The sequence below is a fragment of the Gracilinanus agilis genome, chromosome 6 (assembly GCF_016433145.1).
Source record: "Gracilinanus agilis isolate LMUSP501 chromosome 6, AgileGrace, whole genome shotgun sequence".
NCBI lineage: Eukaryota > Metazoa > Chordata > Mammalia > Didelphimorphia > Didelphidae > Gracilinanus > Gracilinanus agilis.
Window position 1 is genome coordinate 291900726 of NC_058135.1, and position 16424 is coordinate 291917149.

A 16424-nucleotide genomic window follows, 5' to 3' on the forward strand; every position below is an offset into this window, starting at 1 on the left:
GTTCAGGAGATCCAGGAGGAGCCACCAGGCCGCTGGAGGGCAGACCCCAGGGCAGGGGGGAACCAGGGCCAGGTGCAAGGGCCAAGCCAGCCCGGCCGGGGGAGGAAAGCCCCTTCTAGCGGTCAGCGGCCTCATTGGTGGGCGGCCCCTGGTCAGAGCCAGCCATCGCCGAAGCGCTTCCAACATCCTCCGTCTCCATTTGATGGGTGAGGAAGGGGCCGGGAGCCGGTCAGCACACGAGGCCAGACCTCTGGACTCCCCACGGGGCGGGCGGCTCCGGCCGGCCACTCCGGGCTCTGAAAGACCCCGAATCTGGGATGAGGAAGCGCCGGCAGAAGCTAGAAAGCAGATCCCGGGCGGCCGGGCGCCGAGCTGGTGCTGGGAGTCTCCCCTCCGAGCGGGGCCGCATCGGGTGCTTCTTCCAGGACGGACGGCCCAGGCGACCCGCCACGGCCCGCTGGGTCAGAGCTTTGTCCCGTGAGGAGGGTCCAGGCTCCGCTCTGCAGCCTTCACTGGCTCGGGCGAGGCCTCCGGACTCCTCCGTCGCCCTCCCTTCTAAGGGCACTTTCGGGGTGTCCTGTTGGCCCTAGATCGAGGCGGGGACCCCGCAGGCCTCCTGGGCCCCAGCCTGGCCAGCCTCTTCCGGCAGCCCCTTCCCTCAGCCCGGCGACAGCTCCGGGGTCATGGCGGCGCCTTCCTGGGATTTCTTCTCAGGAAAACTGGGCCTGGCGATCCTGGACCGGCTGATCCTCTCAGCCCCGGCCGGTCCCCGGACTTGGGCTCCAGTGGCCGAAGGCAGCCCGTCGGCTCGGTCCCCGCCCCCCATCGAGACCCCAACCCCCAAGCCGGCACCCAGAAAGGCCAAGAACGCCGGCGCGGCCGGGGCTGCTTTAACACTTTATTTTCAGTATGGTACAGTGTGCGGCGGGCGGGCGGCCGGGGGCGACGGACGGCTCACATCAAAGTTCCGAGTAAAAAAAGGGCCGGAGTGACCCCGAGGCCCAGCGCCTGCCGCGGCTCTCCTCCCCCGCAGGGCCCCAATCCCAGGATGAGGGGGTGCCGCGAGGGAGAAGGGGGCCCCCCGTACAAGGATTTCTGTCCCCCCCAGCGCCCTCCCCCTGAAATGGTCCCCCCAGGCAGCCCCGAGGGCCAGGGGAGGTGTGTGGGGCCCCCCCGTGGCCCGGGCAAAGGCCCCTCCAGTCCCGGTCACGGTGGGGCGCGCCGGCGGCCCCCCCGAGCATGCCGCGTCTACAGCACGTACAAGATACATAACCAGGAACAAAAGAACCGGCCCCCCCCCAGGCCCCCGCCGGAGGGGAGGAGGAGGAGGAGGCGCCGCCCGGCGCTCCGCGGCTGCCCGACCACCGTCAGACGCCGGAAACCGTCAACAAGATAGAAACAAACGTGGCTCAGCTTTAATGGAGTCTCTGGTCTCAGCCCAGCCGGGAGCCCAGGAGGCGGGCGGGCGCGCGAGCCGCCGTGGCTGCGGGCCCAGGAGGCGGGCGGAGGACGAGTCCCGGCCAGCCGCTCTCTTCGGACACGCGGGGCAGGGAGCCCGCTGGCGGCCTTCACACGCCCAGCTTCCTCTTCTGGTAGAAATAGGCCTCGAACCTGGCCAGCGCGTAGTCCTGCGGGGCGGCCGGCGCTCAGGGCGGCACCTCGGCAAGGCGAGGCCCCGCCCAGGACCCCTCCCTCCCCCCGGGACCCCTCCCTCCCCCCAGAACCTCCTCCCCTCCCCCCGGGACCCCTCCCTCCCCCCAGAACCTCCTCCCCTGCCCCGCGCTCGGCCCCCAGACCTACCATGTACCCGAACTCGATAGATGAGATTTTGGCTTGTACGATGGACCAGAGTCCCCAGAAGAAGTGCGAGGCCAGGGCAAACCTGGAAGGCCAACCGGAGGGGGTGTCAGAGCCAGGAGGCCCCCCGGGGTCCCTCTAGGGCCCGCCAGCCCCCCGACAATCACCTGTTGATCTCGACCAGCATCTCCTCCTCCAGGCGGCTCTTCTCTTCGTTGCTGAGGCTCTCGAAGCCGTCCTGGGACACGGCCAGGTAGTTAGAAATAAAATGGAGCTGAGAGCAGACGGAGAGGCCGCGTGAGCCTGCGCGCCCCGGCCACGGAGCCCGTCAGCCCGAGGCGCTCGTGCCCGCCGGTGCCCGCCGGTGCCCGCCGGTGCCCGGCTCCTTCACACCAAAGGACGCCCGGGGGGGGAGGGGGTCACAGAGCCAGGCTCAGAGGCGGGACGGTCCCGGGTTCCAATCTGGCCTCAGACACTTCCTGGCTGGAGCCCAGCCTGAAGGGCATCCCAAGCCAGAAGGAAAGGTCTGGACACGGGAGGGCCAACCCGCCGCCCAACGTCGGCCCGCCGTGAAGCCCGCCAGGCCGCTCACTCCCGGGGCCTCGGGCAGGGCAGCCCCGGGAACGCCAAAGCTGTTTCTAGGAAGCTTCTCCCCCTTGAAAGGCTGAAGCCGGCCTAGTCCTCGCCCTGGAGGTGCCAGAAGGAAGAGGCCCCCCAGAATCCAGGGCAGGCCCGTCCCGAGAGGCCTCCAGACCAGCATTCTGGGCCCCGCAGCCTCCCCCCCGCCAGAAGCATCTTGTCCAAAGACCGACGGGCCGCCGGCTCGGCCGTGGAGGGTTCGAGCTCGCGCCACCCTCTGGGGGTCCCGGACATGACAGCACGAGCACCGGGCCAGGCCCTGCCCTCGGGAGTCCCTGCCCGGCGGGCCCCAAACCCTCCCCCCGGGCGCTGCTGCCAGGCCGGCCGGCCGGTACCTGCTGCTTCTTGGTCGGGTACTTGGGAATGTTGGCTCGGAAGAAGGGGTACTTCTCGTACGTGTAGTCGTACATCCACTCGCAGAAGTGATTCCCGATGTCGAAGCCCCTGCAACGACACGCCACGGCCCGGCTCAGACCTGGCCCCCCTCGGCCCCCCATGGCCCCCCTCCTCCCGGCGCTCTCCTCTGGCCGCCTTCCATCTGAGAATCCAAACGGACCTGTTGGTGGTCACATTCGCACCCAGGACCTCCCCCCCAGCCTCCTCGCACCCCGTCGCCCACAATTTCATGAGCAAAGTGACGTTGCTCGCACCCGCTGACCAGGGGCCTCCCACTGACCACGAGCCTGACCGGGGGTCTCCCGGGGGCAGCTTTGCTAAAAGCTGGGCTTTCTCTCCCCCACGTGTGGCCTTTCGGGGAGCCGCAGCGGCCGCTCCGGCCTTGGCCGCTCCCTCCCCGGCAGACACAACCGGTTCTGAGCGCGGCTCGGGGGCTCCGGGAGGGGGAAGGGCGTCCCGTGGCGGCATTAAAGCGGCCCCAGGGGTGTAGCTGGTGGCCTCGGCCCGGTTAGCCTCCCTCCCTTCGCCCTGCCCAGCTCTTGTGGTCAGCCCGTGTGGTCAGCCCGTGTGGTCAGCCCATGTGGTCAGCCCGCGTGGTCAGCCCGGCAGCAGCGTGTGGACGCGTCACCTGTAGTTGTAGCTGCTGTACTCGAAGTCGATGAGCATCAGCTTCTGCTTCTCCCAGGCCTCCCGGCCTTCCAGCAAGAGGATGTTCCCTGCGGGAGAGGCAGCCCCCATGAGCGAGGGCCCCCCGCCGCCCCCCAGACCCGCGATACGGACACCCGGAGGGGAGGGCTCGAGCCTGGCAATGAGGGGGTCCCCAGGGGGGGCTGCCGGACCGGCCAGGCCTGCGGACGGTGGGATGACCGGGGGGCGGTCCTGGCTGGGCCGAGGGCTCTATGACCCGTTTTACAGTTAAGGAAACGGAGGCAGGTGAAGTGACTTGCCCAAGGCCACCCAGCTAGAAGTGTCCTCCCGAGCCCAGGCTGGGGATCCACGAGGTCCCTGGAGGGGTCTCCTGTCCAGCCAGGCCCGGGCCCACAGAACCTGCCGGGGGTGGCAGCGGCCTACCTTCCTGGCAGTCGTTATGGCAGAACACCACCGGGGAAGAAGTGGCTTCCAGCAGGGACCTAGAAAAGGACGCGGCTCTCAGCATCCCCGGCACGGAGAGCCACGTGCCACAGGACGCAGGAAAGGCCGAGGTGCCCCCCTCCCCGAGGCCAGACCAGCCGGGAGAGCCCCGAGGCCTGGGCCGGCCGCCGCCTCCTGCCGCTCCGCTTACTTCCTCGCCCCCATTTAGTTGCTCCTGGACCGTTCAGAGCAAAGGTATCCCGTGAGGTTTGGGAAGGGGCTCTGACGGCTCTCCCCAGGCCGGCCCCTGAGCCCCAAACCGGGGTCCCCGTTCTCCTGCCGTCCAGCTGCGGCCCGGGGAGCCTCCCGAGGAGCGCCGCTCTGCTCTCGGGGCCTCCGATGAGCCCCTACAATCCTGGCCTGTTGAACCGCATCCACGGCTGCTTCTTGCGGGGGACCCGGACGGCCGTGGCGAGGGTCATCTCGGCCCGTGAGCTCGTTCGTTCCGGCGTTCCATCCGGTGAAGCGGAGAATCCACGTGGGCCTCCCCCCGAGCTCGCCCTCCCCTCTCGGGCTCTCGGGCCAGCCCTTCCTCTTCCTCGCCGTTCCTCTCCGGGCCCGGCTCCAAGGAGCTCGCGGGTCCCCTTCAGGAGCCGCGGGGCGGAGCGGCCCGAGGACCAGAGCACGCCGAGCGCGCCTCCCTCTCTGGGGCCGCTGACGGACCGGACAGATGGCGGGCCGCCCCGTGTCCTCCCGGTGAATCGGGAGACCTTTTAGTCAATGGCGACGGTAAGGAAAGGCAATGTCTTAGACAGACCAATGCATAGGATCAAAAGATAAAAGGAAAACTCACCTTAGATTTTCCATTTCCAAAGGCAGATTATAACTGAGGAGTTTGTTTAGTTTTTTAACTCTGGATTCTCTGGTAAATTTAATTCTCAGAACTTGATTTAAATATCTTTGTGAAAAAAAGAAAAAGGAAGCTTAGACAATTGATTTGAGCCCTTTCTTGGTTCTAAAGACAGTCTGAGGAACCTAATCAATCTCCTAAATGCACTACTAGGTCTTGGGTGAGAATCGAACACCGGCCACCCTCCACCATCCAATCCAAGCTAGGGAGGACTGGGGGGCTGGGCTGGGGGCCGCCTGCTGCCACGCCTGCCCTGGGCCGGCCTCAGGCCGGAGGAGCCTTATTTAGGAAGCTGTGGCCACGCCAGCGCCCGCTTCAAGGGAGGCTCGCTCGTGGATGACGCGACACCGGCCCGGCCGGCCCGACCACTTACTTCTCCATGGTTCCAAAAAGCCATTTGGGTTCTTTATTGAACGGCATCTTCATGCCATGGAAAGTGGCCATTTTCTCGGCGATTTCTGCAGAGATGTCTGGCAAGCTGAGCTCCCCAGTGTCTAGGCGGCGGCTCTGGAAAGAGAAAAGGACTCTGGGACGGGCTGGCCCTCCTCCCTTGGCCAGCACGGGGCCCGGCACGGCCTCTGGCACATTCCCTCACCATCAGGCCCCCCGACTTCCTGCTTTCACTGATTTCATGCACATAAAAACATTTGGTCACTCAGCACCCCAGAAGGGATGTCCTGGGGTACCCCCACCCTGGGTGGGGGGCGGCTAACCCTAAAGAGGCTCTTGACCTCCACTCAAAAGTAGTATCTGAGAGGAAGCAGCACCCCCAGGTGTGGGAGCAGAGCTGAGCTCCAGGGGTCACGGTCTGGGACTGCAGCACCCATCTGCTGCCAAGGAAAGAGTGGGCAGAGAGCACGTGCACAGCAGCTGGCAAAGGGAGGGCAGGAAACCTTTCAAGGACCCCCCAGATCCCTTCTTAGGGGAGCTCAGAGAGAGGGCACCGGACTGCCCCCGGGCCTGTTCTGGGCAGTCTAGAGACCAGAAAATGCCCACCAATGAAGCCTGTCCGTCTTACACGCTCTCAGAATCCCCCCTCGATGGCGTCTCTCCCAACGCCCTGAATCTGGCCTAGCACAAAAGAGTCTTACGGGGATGAACTGTTCCAGGCGGCCTTGTGGGAAGATTCCGTACAGCTTTGGGCCAAGGCACCTCTCGGCAAGAATGGCAAACATAACGCTTTCCAGCACCATGGCCTCGGCTCCCTGCGAACACGGAGGAGACGAGGAGCCCTTACCTCTGCCCCGAGCGGGCTCCGGGGAGGCTCCCCCATCCTTGACTTCAGACCCCCAAAGCCTCTCCTTTGGAGGACGGCCGAGGCTTGGGCCAAGCAGGCCCAATGGCGCCGAGCCCCAAGCCCTCCCCTCCCTCGTGGGCTCTCTTCTCCCAGCCCCACAACCCAAGGCTGGTCCCATTCGAGGCCAGCCCCTCCTTCTTTCCCTGGGGCTCTCGCCTTCTGGCTTTAGAATTCCCATTTGAAAGAAGACCAAATGTTGGGGGTAGGTGGCAGAACTGGGGGAGAGTTGGGGGGATGGAGGAGGCACCTGCCTAGTAGATCCTCCCCCTGAAGATCTCCGAGTAGAAGGCCCAGGCTCTCGGGCTAAGCAGCTTTCCTCTCAATCAAATCTAAAACTTCTCACCCTTCTGGCTCTGCCCTCTAGGGCCCCCCCCAAAGCCTTTTCTTTTCCAAGCTAGACAAGCCTGGTTGCTCAGAGACTCTGGGCTCTTCTCCAAGCTGGCCGCCCTCCCCCAGACGCTCTGAGTTTGTCCAACTGTCTTTCCCAGACCCGAAGCCTCCACTCCCGACGAGGTGAAGCAAGGACGGTGGCCAGCGGGACTCCTGCGCCCCTCGTCCGGCAGCCCACAATCCCCCCCGGCTCTCTTGGCTGACTCAGATGGAGTTGAACCCCCAGATCTTATTTGTGCAAACTGTTTTCTCAAAGTTCTGCATTTAGCCCTCCACTGAGCTTCATTCATCTCTATAACCAGGGCAGACCAAGGCTCCATCTTCTCTTTCAGGTGCCACGCGGGGAGCGCCCCCACCTCTCCTGGGCAGAGCCAGAGCAGAGCCCCCACCGCCCAGCTCCCACGAGGACTCACTTGGCACGCATCCTCGTTGGGGGCTTGTCCGGCTCCTTCCTTATTACAGGACCTCTATGAATGAGAAAAAGCAGACACTTCCAGTGAGGAGGGGAAGGGGCACGCTGAGGCTCATTTGCAGCCATCACAACTAGACAGTTTCTCAAAACCCAAAACCAAATCACAGACCCAGAAGAGCTAGCCTCCTGACAGGTCAGACCCGACCAGCATCCGCCTGAACTACGCCACCAGAAGCCAACATTAATGAGCAGCAACACCTTAAAAATGGCTCCAAATTTCTTTAAGAAGAAAGACTGAGCCACGCGTTCAAATAGCAATTCCCTCTTTCAAAGGACCCTTCCCCTTGCAGCTAGGAACCGAGGAAAGGGAGGGGACAGCAGACCTTCCTGTCGGGATTGCTGGGAGGCTGCTGTAAAAAGCAGCCTTCTGTCGTGTCCAGTCTAATCTGAATTTAGCCCAATGTCGAAAGTGCACATAAACCGAGGACGGCTAAGCTGGCCACATGCTTTGGGATCAGATGAGGCCTGACCCCCGACCCTGCTGGAGCTCGAACGTGGCTCGGGGTCTGCCCTGACTGGGCCCAAGCGAGCTCTCCCCTTCCCCGGGGAGCCAGAACCCTCCTTCCTCCTGCTCCTGGCCGGTGACTTTCCAGAGCAGCCCCCCTTTCCCCCATCACAGACAGGGCTAAGAATTGGAAACGAAATCTCCCAGCTGGTTAGCTACCTTCCTCGTCAGGAGATGCTTTTCTATCACTTTCCTCAAGGAAACTGCAACCTCCTGGTCAATCCTGAATAGATTCTAGGCCTAACAGTGTTATTAAGCAAAGACTTCACTAAAGAGCCTAGAGAAGCCTCGTAGCCCTCCCTGCTCCCTGCCCCATGCCGTGGGCTCTGCCACTTTAATGTGGCCACGGGAGTCGCCCTGACCTGCAGACAGCGCCTCCTCGGCTTCGGCCAATTGTCTATACCTGCCAGAGAGCGCAAAGGAGCCCGTTAAGGGAAGCCTCTTTTCCTAAATTTCCAACAAGGCCCCCGATTTTGGAACACCGCTGAGCAGCACGCCTTTCCATTCCACAGCTTTGCATCAGGCAAAGTGGGGCTGGGGAGAAACGAATGCCAAGTTAAGCCTCCCCGGCCCCCCGGCAGCAGGCACTGAGCTCCTCATCTACACCGACTACTCACCTCGGTGGGAACAACACAGCACGGGGTCTGGGGGAGCACCGGGAGCTGGGTGCCCCCCAGAGACAAGGACATAAATGAAGCCCCTCAAGGGCCGCCTGCACAGGCTCACTCATCCCTTCACGAAAGGTCAAATCCCGTTACAAGGAAAGCCATTGCTTAGAAAAGCCTCTTTCTCGGCCTCCACCTCGACCTCGGCCTCCACCTCGACCTCCTCCTCAAGAAAACCTGCTCTGTGGATTCAGTGGGATGAGCGCTGGAGCACCCGCTCCTAGGTGCGGCGGAGAGAGTGCCGGGCTTGGGGTCGGGAAGCCCCGAGTCCGAATCCCACTTCAGACACTTACTAACAGGAGCGTTACCCTGGGCAAGTCAATCTCTTGGAATCACTTTTCTCCCCTATAAAATGAGGATAAAAATAGCACCTACCTCACAGGGTTGTTGTGAGGGTCAAGTTAGAATGTGTGTAAAGCATTTTGCAAACCTTAAAGAAATATAAATGTTAGCTATCGTCTATTGCCTTAGAATTAGACTCCAAACGCCCCATAAAGAAATCTCTCCCCTCCCAACTAGATGGTGCTTTTAAAGGGCCAGGATCTCTTCTCCACCCATTAAAGCCTGGTGCTGGGCACCCCGGAAGGGGGTGGGAGGCAAGGGAAGGTCTCCAAGCTAGCGCTCCTTCATGATTCCAGAATAAGGAGGCTGAAGGGCTGGCGGCCTCCCCGAGTGCTTTCGAGTCCAGTGACCCCAAACCTCTCCCCGAGGGTACACTGGCTAGGCCGTGGGGCAGAAGCCTCTCCCTCCCGCTTCCTTCTGGCCCCCCCACCCCGCCCTCCAGCTGCCCAAGAACCCCCTAGTATTAGATGGAGCTCCTTGAGAAAAGCTAACACGTGAGCATATTTGCACATGTGCTACGATGTGTCTGTTGTAACGGGATTTGACCTGCAGATTCTAAACAGAGCTATGGTTGTTACCTCACTGTTATAACAAGTGCTGTATCTTCTCAGGGTGACACACTTAAAGGGTTACTCCGTCACCAGAAGCCCCTTTGCCTTACCTAATGGTGCTCCTGAAAGAAAGTCATTCCATCCAAAGTTACACATTACTTTGTTTTCTCAAGGCCGAAAAGGCCACTCCACGGGGTTTGTCAAGGCCATCATCACTCTGGACAGTGTTGTCCTCCCTTCTGTCCCTCCCACCTCCCACTCCACCACAGGTGAGATGGACTAAAGCCACAGCACCGCCAGGAAGGCCGGGGGCCTGCTGGCCAGGCAGCCCGGCTCTGGTCTGTTTCCTCAGTATAGAAGATCGGGGTTCTCTGATCATGTCGGGGGAACAAGGGAGAGGCAGGAGGCAGGCTCCTTGGGGGAGGCTGGAGATAGACAGCCTAAGTCATTCTTCTCCAGGACCGCTGGAAGTGCAAGAACCCCGGAAATGTCAGAGTTCCAAGGTAAGTAAATCTAGACTTGTGGTTAAAACTGACTCTGGGTGCTTATGGGCCAGAAAAATGGGAATCTCATTCATAAAGGAATCCATTGAGGCATTTGTGGGGAGTTTTCAAAAAGAACTTCTCAATAAATACTACGGTGGAGAGAGAAATAAAATGTTCAAAGCGTAACAGCGGCTAGAGGTGGCGTGCATGGCCGCTGACTTAGGGGAAGCTAAAGGGGGGCTTGGCTGTTCAAATGCAGTTTCTGGGAGAGAGGTAAGACAGGTAGCACGGAGGCCGGACCCCGAGGGGACAGGGGGATAACCCCTTCGAGCTGGCAGAGAACCTGGCAGCCATCTAACTTCCTCATTTCACAGAAGAGGTCGTGTACGGAAGAGCCAGCCAGCATCCCCTGAGCCTCAGGAATTTGTAGGGGGGAAGATAACGTCTTCCTCCATGAGCCTGGATTATCCTTTCTAACCTAATGTGGGGTGCAAAAGCAGGAGAATGGTCCTTGGCCACGATGGGGAGCAAAGGAGACCCTGCTGGTTCTCTGGGGTCCCAGGACAGGGTGATACTCAGCCCTCAAAAGCCCCCACTTCCATGCTAGGCTCTCGCTGAATGCTGGATGGATGCTCTCAGAAATGGAGGAATGGTGCTGTTCTCTGGGTGACTCTTACTGCAGAGGGGGGTCCAAACTTGCTACTACTGAGACTCATCTAACACTGGAAGCTCCGTCCCAATGATTTTAAAGTGCCAGAGCGAGTGTTCTTTTGGGAAAAGGGTAATGGCACAAGGATCAGCGATGGGAAAAACACTGGTCTGGTGATGTCAAACTCCTGCCCCACATTTTTTGGTACCCCATAATGTGTCCCATTAAGAAAACTCATTTCAAATTCAGTTTTCTTCCTCCAAAACACAGGTGCCATTTAGGATGTCACAGCCCAGAATCCCGAGGGGCAGGGCTGATGGTAATCACTGGGGTGGTGGGGCGGAACGAAGCCCGAGAAGTGTCGGCTCCCAGCAGGGACAGGAGAGGAGGCGATCGTCTTTACTGAGGAAACAGAAACCGTGTGCTGTTTGCCGCGGCCCAAGGACCGGGCGTCCCCCCGTCTGGATTGGCAGCTGCTGGCCAGCTCTGCGAACCCAGCCCAGGCTTAGGTAGCTGGGGCTACTTAAACAAGCATTACAACTTTCTTTTTAAAAAGCATTTCTTGAAACCAAGAACGAAAAGAAAGAAATTAGAGCTGTAGAGAATGCTCCCACTTCAGAGGTCTCATATACTATACCGTGAATCGTGTCTGTCACCTGGAAACCAGAGTGCTCTAGGCACGATCGCATGGGCAAGCCTGCAGCAGAGAACACATGCACATACAGCTAAAGTGGTACATTACCCTCCAAACACCCTTCGCGCCACCCAGCACAGACACGTCCCCATCCGAGGTGCTCGGCTGCGGCCCAGCCAGCTTCGCCAGGCATCTGTGTTTGCATCATGCGACAAACCCCCAAACATTTAGGACCAGCAACACAAAGAGACTTGGCCTGGACCAGTTAGACAAGTGGTCTGGAGCGCCTCGAGTTAGCCCAAGAAAGCACCAGAGCCGGGTGTGGAGGGAAGGGCTTGGGATGCTCATCTGGCGGCCACCTTGGCTCAGGGACCAGCTCCAGGCTATCTACGCTTAATGGGAACATACAGTACTAGAAGCCTGATTTTTTAGGAGAGTTTGTTTGGGCTATGACACAATAAAAGCAGCTGGCACCTGGCTCTCGTCCAAGCTGAGGTGGCACTGGGCTGGTTGGTTGGTTTGTTATGGGGGTTTTTGTTTTGTTTTGTCTTTTAAAGCAACTGACAAAAATAAAAGTAACTGAGTCAGTGATCCCATTAGCAACGAAGACAAATCAAATTGCAAGTTCGTTCTAGTTTGTGGCAACGTAGCGCTAGAAAGTGTCCATCACATAAGGGAAACCAGTTTTTGGGTGGATTCAAGGGAATGAACAAAAACAAGCAACTTTCTGAAAAGTATCATCTGGAACAACCATCTGCTAGCAGAAGTGCCCCCAAAGTGAGGAGGCTGAGGGAGTGGAGCGGTGAGATCCGAGCCGAGGGGCTCCCGGGAGTCACCTGGCTTCCAGAGGGTACAGAGTGCTCTGTAGGTAATGGTTCGTAGGCTGCTCTAAGCAAATATTTATATTCAGTCAGAAGGGAGGGAGGAAGGGAAGGAGACTGGTTTCCTGGACAGGTGAAAAGAAAAAAACATGCTCTCTCCTCCCAAGTCTCTTTTTAAAATGATTCGGACATATCTGCCTTGGGCCTGGAACCTTTTAACTTCATTATGACTAGAAAAACAAATTAAACTCAAAACGGGCTACAGACATTCCTGCTAGGGGGAATCACCCCTAATGGCAAGGCCAAATCTTCCCGTGCATACACAGGAACTGGTCTTAACAGAGAGGGAGGCACAAAATGTTCGCCCCTCGGACAACTGACAGAGTCCGCTGAAGGAGCAATGCTGCCTGTGTCTTCCAGAGTCCGTGAAGGACTGTCTGGAAACCTGCCAGACTGGCTCCTCTGAAAAGCGGCTCCTGGGCTGGACAGAGTTCATCTTCCTTCCCAACAGGAGAGAGATGCAGCCTGTACCCATGGGGGAGCCATCATTTTACAGTTTTTCTCTCAAGTTCTCTTTCCTGAGTAGCCAAAAGACGTTCCACTGGGCATTTCTATCAGTTAAAACATAAAGTGTCCCGGAGGGAGCTGGATTTGTCCAGGTCTCTCTGCACAGGTGATGTTGTCTGTTAAAATGCTGGCCTTCCTCCTCTCTCAACCCTATTAAGAATTTGGAGGGCTGAATTTGAAAAGCGGCCTTCCTAGGCAGTTTTATGAGGGGATCCCATCACGTATTTTTAAGCAGTTTTCTAGGGATCATGTTGTTGGCGTTTTGTTTTTTTTTTAATGAAACACAAAAACCAGCGTATGAATGTCTCATGATTTTGTTGATGCTCTTTTTTAAAGGAACCAGCTGGCTCTCCCCGCCGCCCCCACGTGCACAGGCCACCTGAACGGTCACACAGATCCAGCCTCAAAGAAGTCTCCAGAACAACAGGGAAGAAGGTTACTCGGGTTTGATCTAGCTGCTGAAGAGACAAGAGGTTTGTGCACAGACAGTGCCCCCACCCGCTCGCCCCTCAGGCAATCTCAAAGTTTTTACCTGGACTCGGCTACTTAACCCTTAGTGTCATGTCATTGCCACTATGGAAATAAAGGAGATTAGACATCTCAAAACATGGAGGAGAAAAGGCAGACAGCTGGGAAGCCCTGACACATCCTCCTCAGCCCCCTCCCCCCACTCGCCAGCCAGCCCTCGATTGGACACACGCCTGGCCATCCCCGCTGGAGGAGGCGAGCCCAGGTCCCAGGGTTAAGGGGGGACAGAGGGCCGTGGTGGGGGCGCTCTTTCAGAGGGCTCTATGTTTACACAGCAAGGCCCAAGGTGGCAGCCCTCCTCAGGGAACAAGAGCTGTGAGTGAGTGGAATCTACTCCTTTCTGTAAAGCCATTCCAAGAAGCTAATTATTAAAAATTCTGTAAAGCAAAGCCTGTTTTCCAGTGATTCCATCCCAGAACTGATCGTTTGGCTTTGGTGGGGCAGGGCCCAGCAGGGCGGGAGGTGAAGCCCTCAAGTACGTGGCCGCTGCTTCCTTGGACCCAAGGCACAATTCACATCCTGAGCCTGGCCGTCCCTCGAGTGGTCTGGGGTGTGCCCAGTGTTTGAGAGAGTCACTGTCATCCATAAAGGCACGATGCCTTCAGTTTAAGGTTTCCTGCCCTGGAAAATGGATCTGTGCCCTAAAACCCCAATTTTAGAGGTTCAGAATGCTGTCAAACAGATCTGCTGAATAAGGTGCTGCTCGGCATGCCTCCCTCTCCCAAGAAAAGGGGCCGATGGTGTGTGTCTCCCTCCTCCCGGACAGTGGCTTGACTGCACGCTAAGCAGACTGGCCTACCTCACCTGGGCCAAACAGGGAATCAAGGAGGAAATTTTGGATTGGCTTAGAAGAGACTGATTAAGGAGGGATGTTCTAGAGTCAATAGAGGCATCTGGGGTTATTCCCCAGGCGGATCTGAAAGCAGCTCTTTTCCTTAACCAGCTCCAAAGCATTCCCATTTGGGGCCAGTGGCTAAGCCGATCTCGATCGATGCAGTTTTTAGCTAGAGATGCCGAACCCCAATGGCTAGAGCCGAGTCAGTGCCCGAAGGGTCACCAAGGGGAAGGCCAAGGCAGTGAAGGTGCCCCTATGAGAAGGATAAGGGTGACCCCAACCCTGGGGTGTGACCCCACAACTCACGCCTTACTCATTCACAATAGCATTAAGTGTGGGTTATAAGAGAATTCAAAAGAACCTCTGGGTGACAATCCCAGGACTGCAATCGATTTGTTTGGTCTTGGAATGCTTGGCTAGCGTTCAGTGCTCAGCAGAAAATGAAGGGATCCTGTTTTCAAAAATGCACAAGAAATAAATGGGCCGAAGCAGCCCCCCCAGACTGCTGTAGGACACTGTCACTTCCCTTCCGTTTGCTTTGAGGACTGAACCCTGTTAACTAAGGGGGCTTTAAGAGCTGAAATGACCTCCTTCCAGTACAGCCACCAGCCCTCCGGGACCATCTAAAGCCTGCCATTGGCCCAGGTGGGGGGCTTTCCAGTTTATTCATTCATTTTTTCCATTCCTTCTGTTTTCTAATGCTGATTTTGAGGGTCGGGAGGGAAGCAGACAGATCATGGCTCCAGCTGGGATCACAAAAGCCAAAAGGAACCAAAGTTCCTGAGATTTGCTTTATGAAACTCCACTGTTCAAGGGAAGGGAGGACCTCCACAGCAACAGTCTGGCATCTTGGTCACTTTCCCATCCTGACACAGTCCAGGGAAAATTGCCTAATGAAAGGGCCCATTCACACACAAGCGCCCGCCTCCACTGAGAGAACACTGGATCTGAAGGGATCGCTTCTCGTTCTCAGGCAAAGAGGCCTGTCGGGAGGATCCGGTCTCTCAAACCTTGAAGAGAGCGGCTCCTCCGGCTGGGCTAGGGCCACAGCGAGGCTGCTGGGGAGTGGAGAGCACAGCCCTGGGATAGAGTGACTTCTCAGGCCCAGAAAGAACACCAGGCAAGCAGAGAAAGGGCCTCCTAAAACTAGTCAGACCCGATGCACACACATTCTAAGAGAAGGCCTTTGTACACCCTTAGGAAATTGGTGGAGAAAGGTGCCACGGAGACAGGCAGTTTCTCCCTTGGAGTAAGTAAAATGCCAATTTGGGGAGTTCTGTGAATAGACCCTTTCAAAAGCAAGTTCATATAATCATCGAGGATGCTGATACACAAAGTTCATATTTACAGACATTTCTTTTTATGGTCATCGAAATGTGAATTACATAAGCTTAAACATTCTGGAAAACAGGTATTTAGGATTTCACATTTGCAAGTTAAAAACACTAAATATAATGAAAGCAATTCAGCCAATAGTGGGCTTTCAAACTACGAATTAGCCTGGATTTGAGGTTCCCTAGAAGACTATCCATCTATAACTAATGCGAACTCAAACCTCTGAGGGAAACTATGAAGCCTGTTTCCTCTTCAAAGCTTTAAGGGCAAGAAACTTGGACATTTTGCTAACCTTTACGTTACAGGCCGTGGGGGGCTCTGAAGAGAATATTGTCCTGCCTGGGTTTTAGAAAATCCAGCTTTTACTGATTTCTGGCCCTTGTGAATAGTAGGTTCTGGCTTGGCGGAAGACCCACACCAGGGGGACACCAGATCACAACAGGAATGGAATTAGAAAGGGCAGAGCAAGAAACACAGGTACCTTCTCACCAGACTCCAAACGACACTTCAACAGTGCCAGACTAGGCCAGTCTCCTCCTCCCCCACTCCCAAAGGATCAACTCACCATTTGTAGAATGGCGCCGTACAGGCGCAGGAGCACCGTCCGGGGCTCATCTGAGACAGACTGGACACAGTCAGGTAAGGAGCACTGGAAGAGCATGTTGCTGAGGCCACCTCTGTTGGAGACAAGAGACCACGGGGTTACCTTGACCAGTCTTGGATGGACAGGGATGAGAGCGAGCCTAGACTCCTAGAGGAACTGTCACGGGAACCCTCATTTCCTCCCTCAAGAGACCGTTCTTGGAATACTGACTAAAGACCCTCGGCCGTGAGCGACCCAACGGTGCCCAGACAGGGTGACGTTTAAATACTGTAAAGTTCACTTGCACTGCCAAGGCCCAATTCCCGATCCATTACTTCTACCTGCCACTCACGGGGTACTCGGTTCTTTTTGTAAACCCTGACCTTCCATCTTAGAGTCAAAATGGTGTATTGTTTCCAAGGCCAAAGAGCAGTAAGGGGGAGCCAATGGGGGTTCAGTGACTTGCTCAGCTGAGGCCGTCCTAGGGTACTCTTTAAAGACACTTTAAATCTTTCCCTCCACAGCTTACTAAATGCAAATAAAGGAGGCAAATGTTTCTCCTTTGAGGGAGCTCCAAAAACCCATCCTCTTTGCATCATTGCTAACGAGAATCTCAACCGTGAGCTTGCCTTGACCTCGACCTTGACTGTCTGGGCAAACTGACAACTAGCAGCGTTAGCCTTTGTGGGAGGCCGTTAAGGGAGAATCAAGAGCTCCCCAAGCCCCTAAGCTGTCTATCGAGCAGGAGAAAGAATCCAAGTGGCCAAAGAAGGGAGAGACCATGGACACATGGAGGTCAGAAGACTCAAAGTACACCCACCCCAGACAATGAGGAATACGAGCCTGGGCAAGCTCAAATCTCTTTCAACCTTCAGTTTCCTCATCTGTAAAATGAAAATCGTGACCCCCAAAGCCCTTTGGCCCCAGTGAGATCCCCCATGAGGTGCTTTAC

At 57.3% G+C, this 16424-nt stretch overlaps 1 protein-coding gene across 2 annotated transcripts; it reads right to left on the minus strand.

Moving 5' to 3' along the window:
* Positions 1–884: 884 nt before the first annotated feature.
* Positions 885–15562, minus strand: CHKA (choline kinase alpha). Of its 2 annotated transcripts, XM_044680362.1 has the most exons (11): positions 15455–15562; positions 6914–6967; positions 5905–6018; positions 5187–5320; positions 4757–4861; positions 3904–3962; positions 3461–3548; positions 2772–2880; positions 1965–2071; positions 1801–1882; positions 885–1628 (listed from the first exon to the last, which is right to left on the minus strand). In XM_044680362.1, exons 1-11 carry the CDS (start codon positions 15548–15550, stop codon positions 1569–1571), a joined length of 1008 nt encoding a protein of 335 aa, XP_044536297.1. In that variant the 5' UTR covers positions 15551–15562; the 3' UTR covers positions 885–1568. The 2 variants fall into 2 exon arrangements, with proteins under 2 accessions (XP_044536297.1, XP_044536298.1); XM_044680363.1 differs by lacking the exon at positions 6914–6967 and having other exon boundaries at positions 15455–15559.
* Between the last annotated feature and the right edge of the window lie 862 nt (positions 15563–16424).

Excerpts from the sequence above, each read along its gene's own strand:
- CHKA (XM_044680362.1), bottom strand. The coding sequence starts at position 15,550 with ATGCTCTTCCAGTGCTCCTTACCTGACTGTGTCCAGTCTGTCTCAGAT. Across the intron at positions 5,321-5,904 it reads GCCTGGAACAGTTCATCCCC|AGCCGCCGCCTAGACACTGG; the intron begins GTAAGACTCTTT and ends TTCTCTTTCCAG. Across the intron at positions 2,881-3,460 it reads TACAGCAGCTACAACTACAG|GGGCTTCGACATCGGGAATC; the intron begins GTGACGCGTCCA and ends GTGTCGTTGCAG.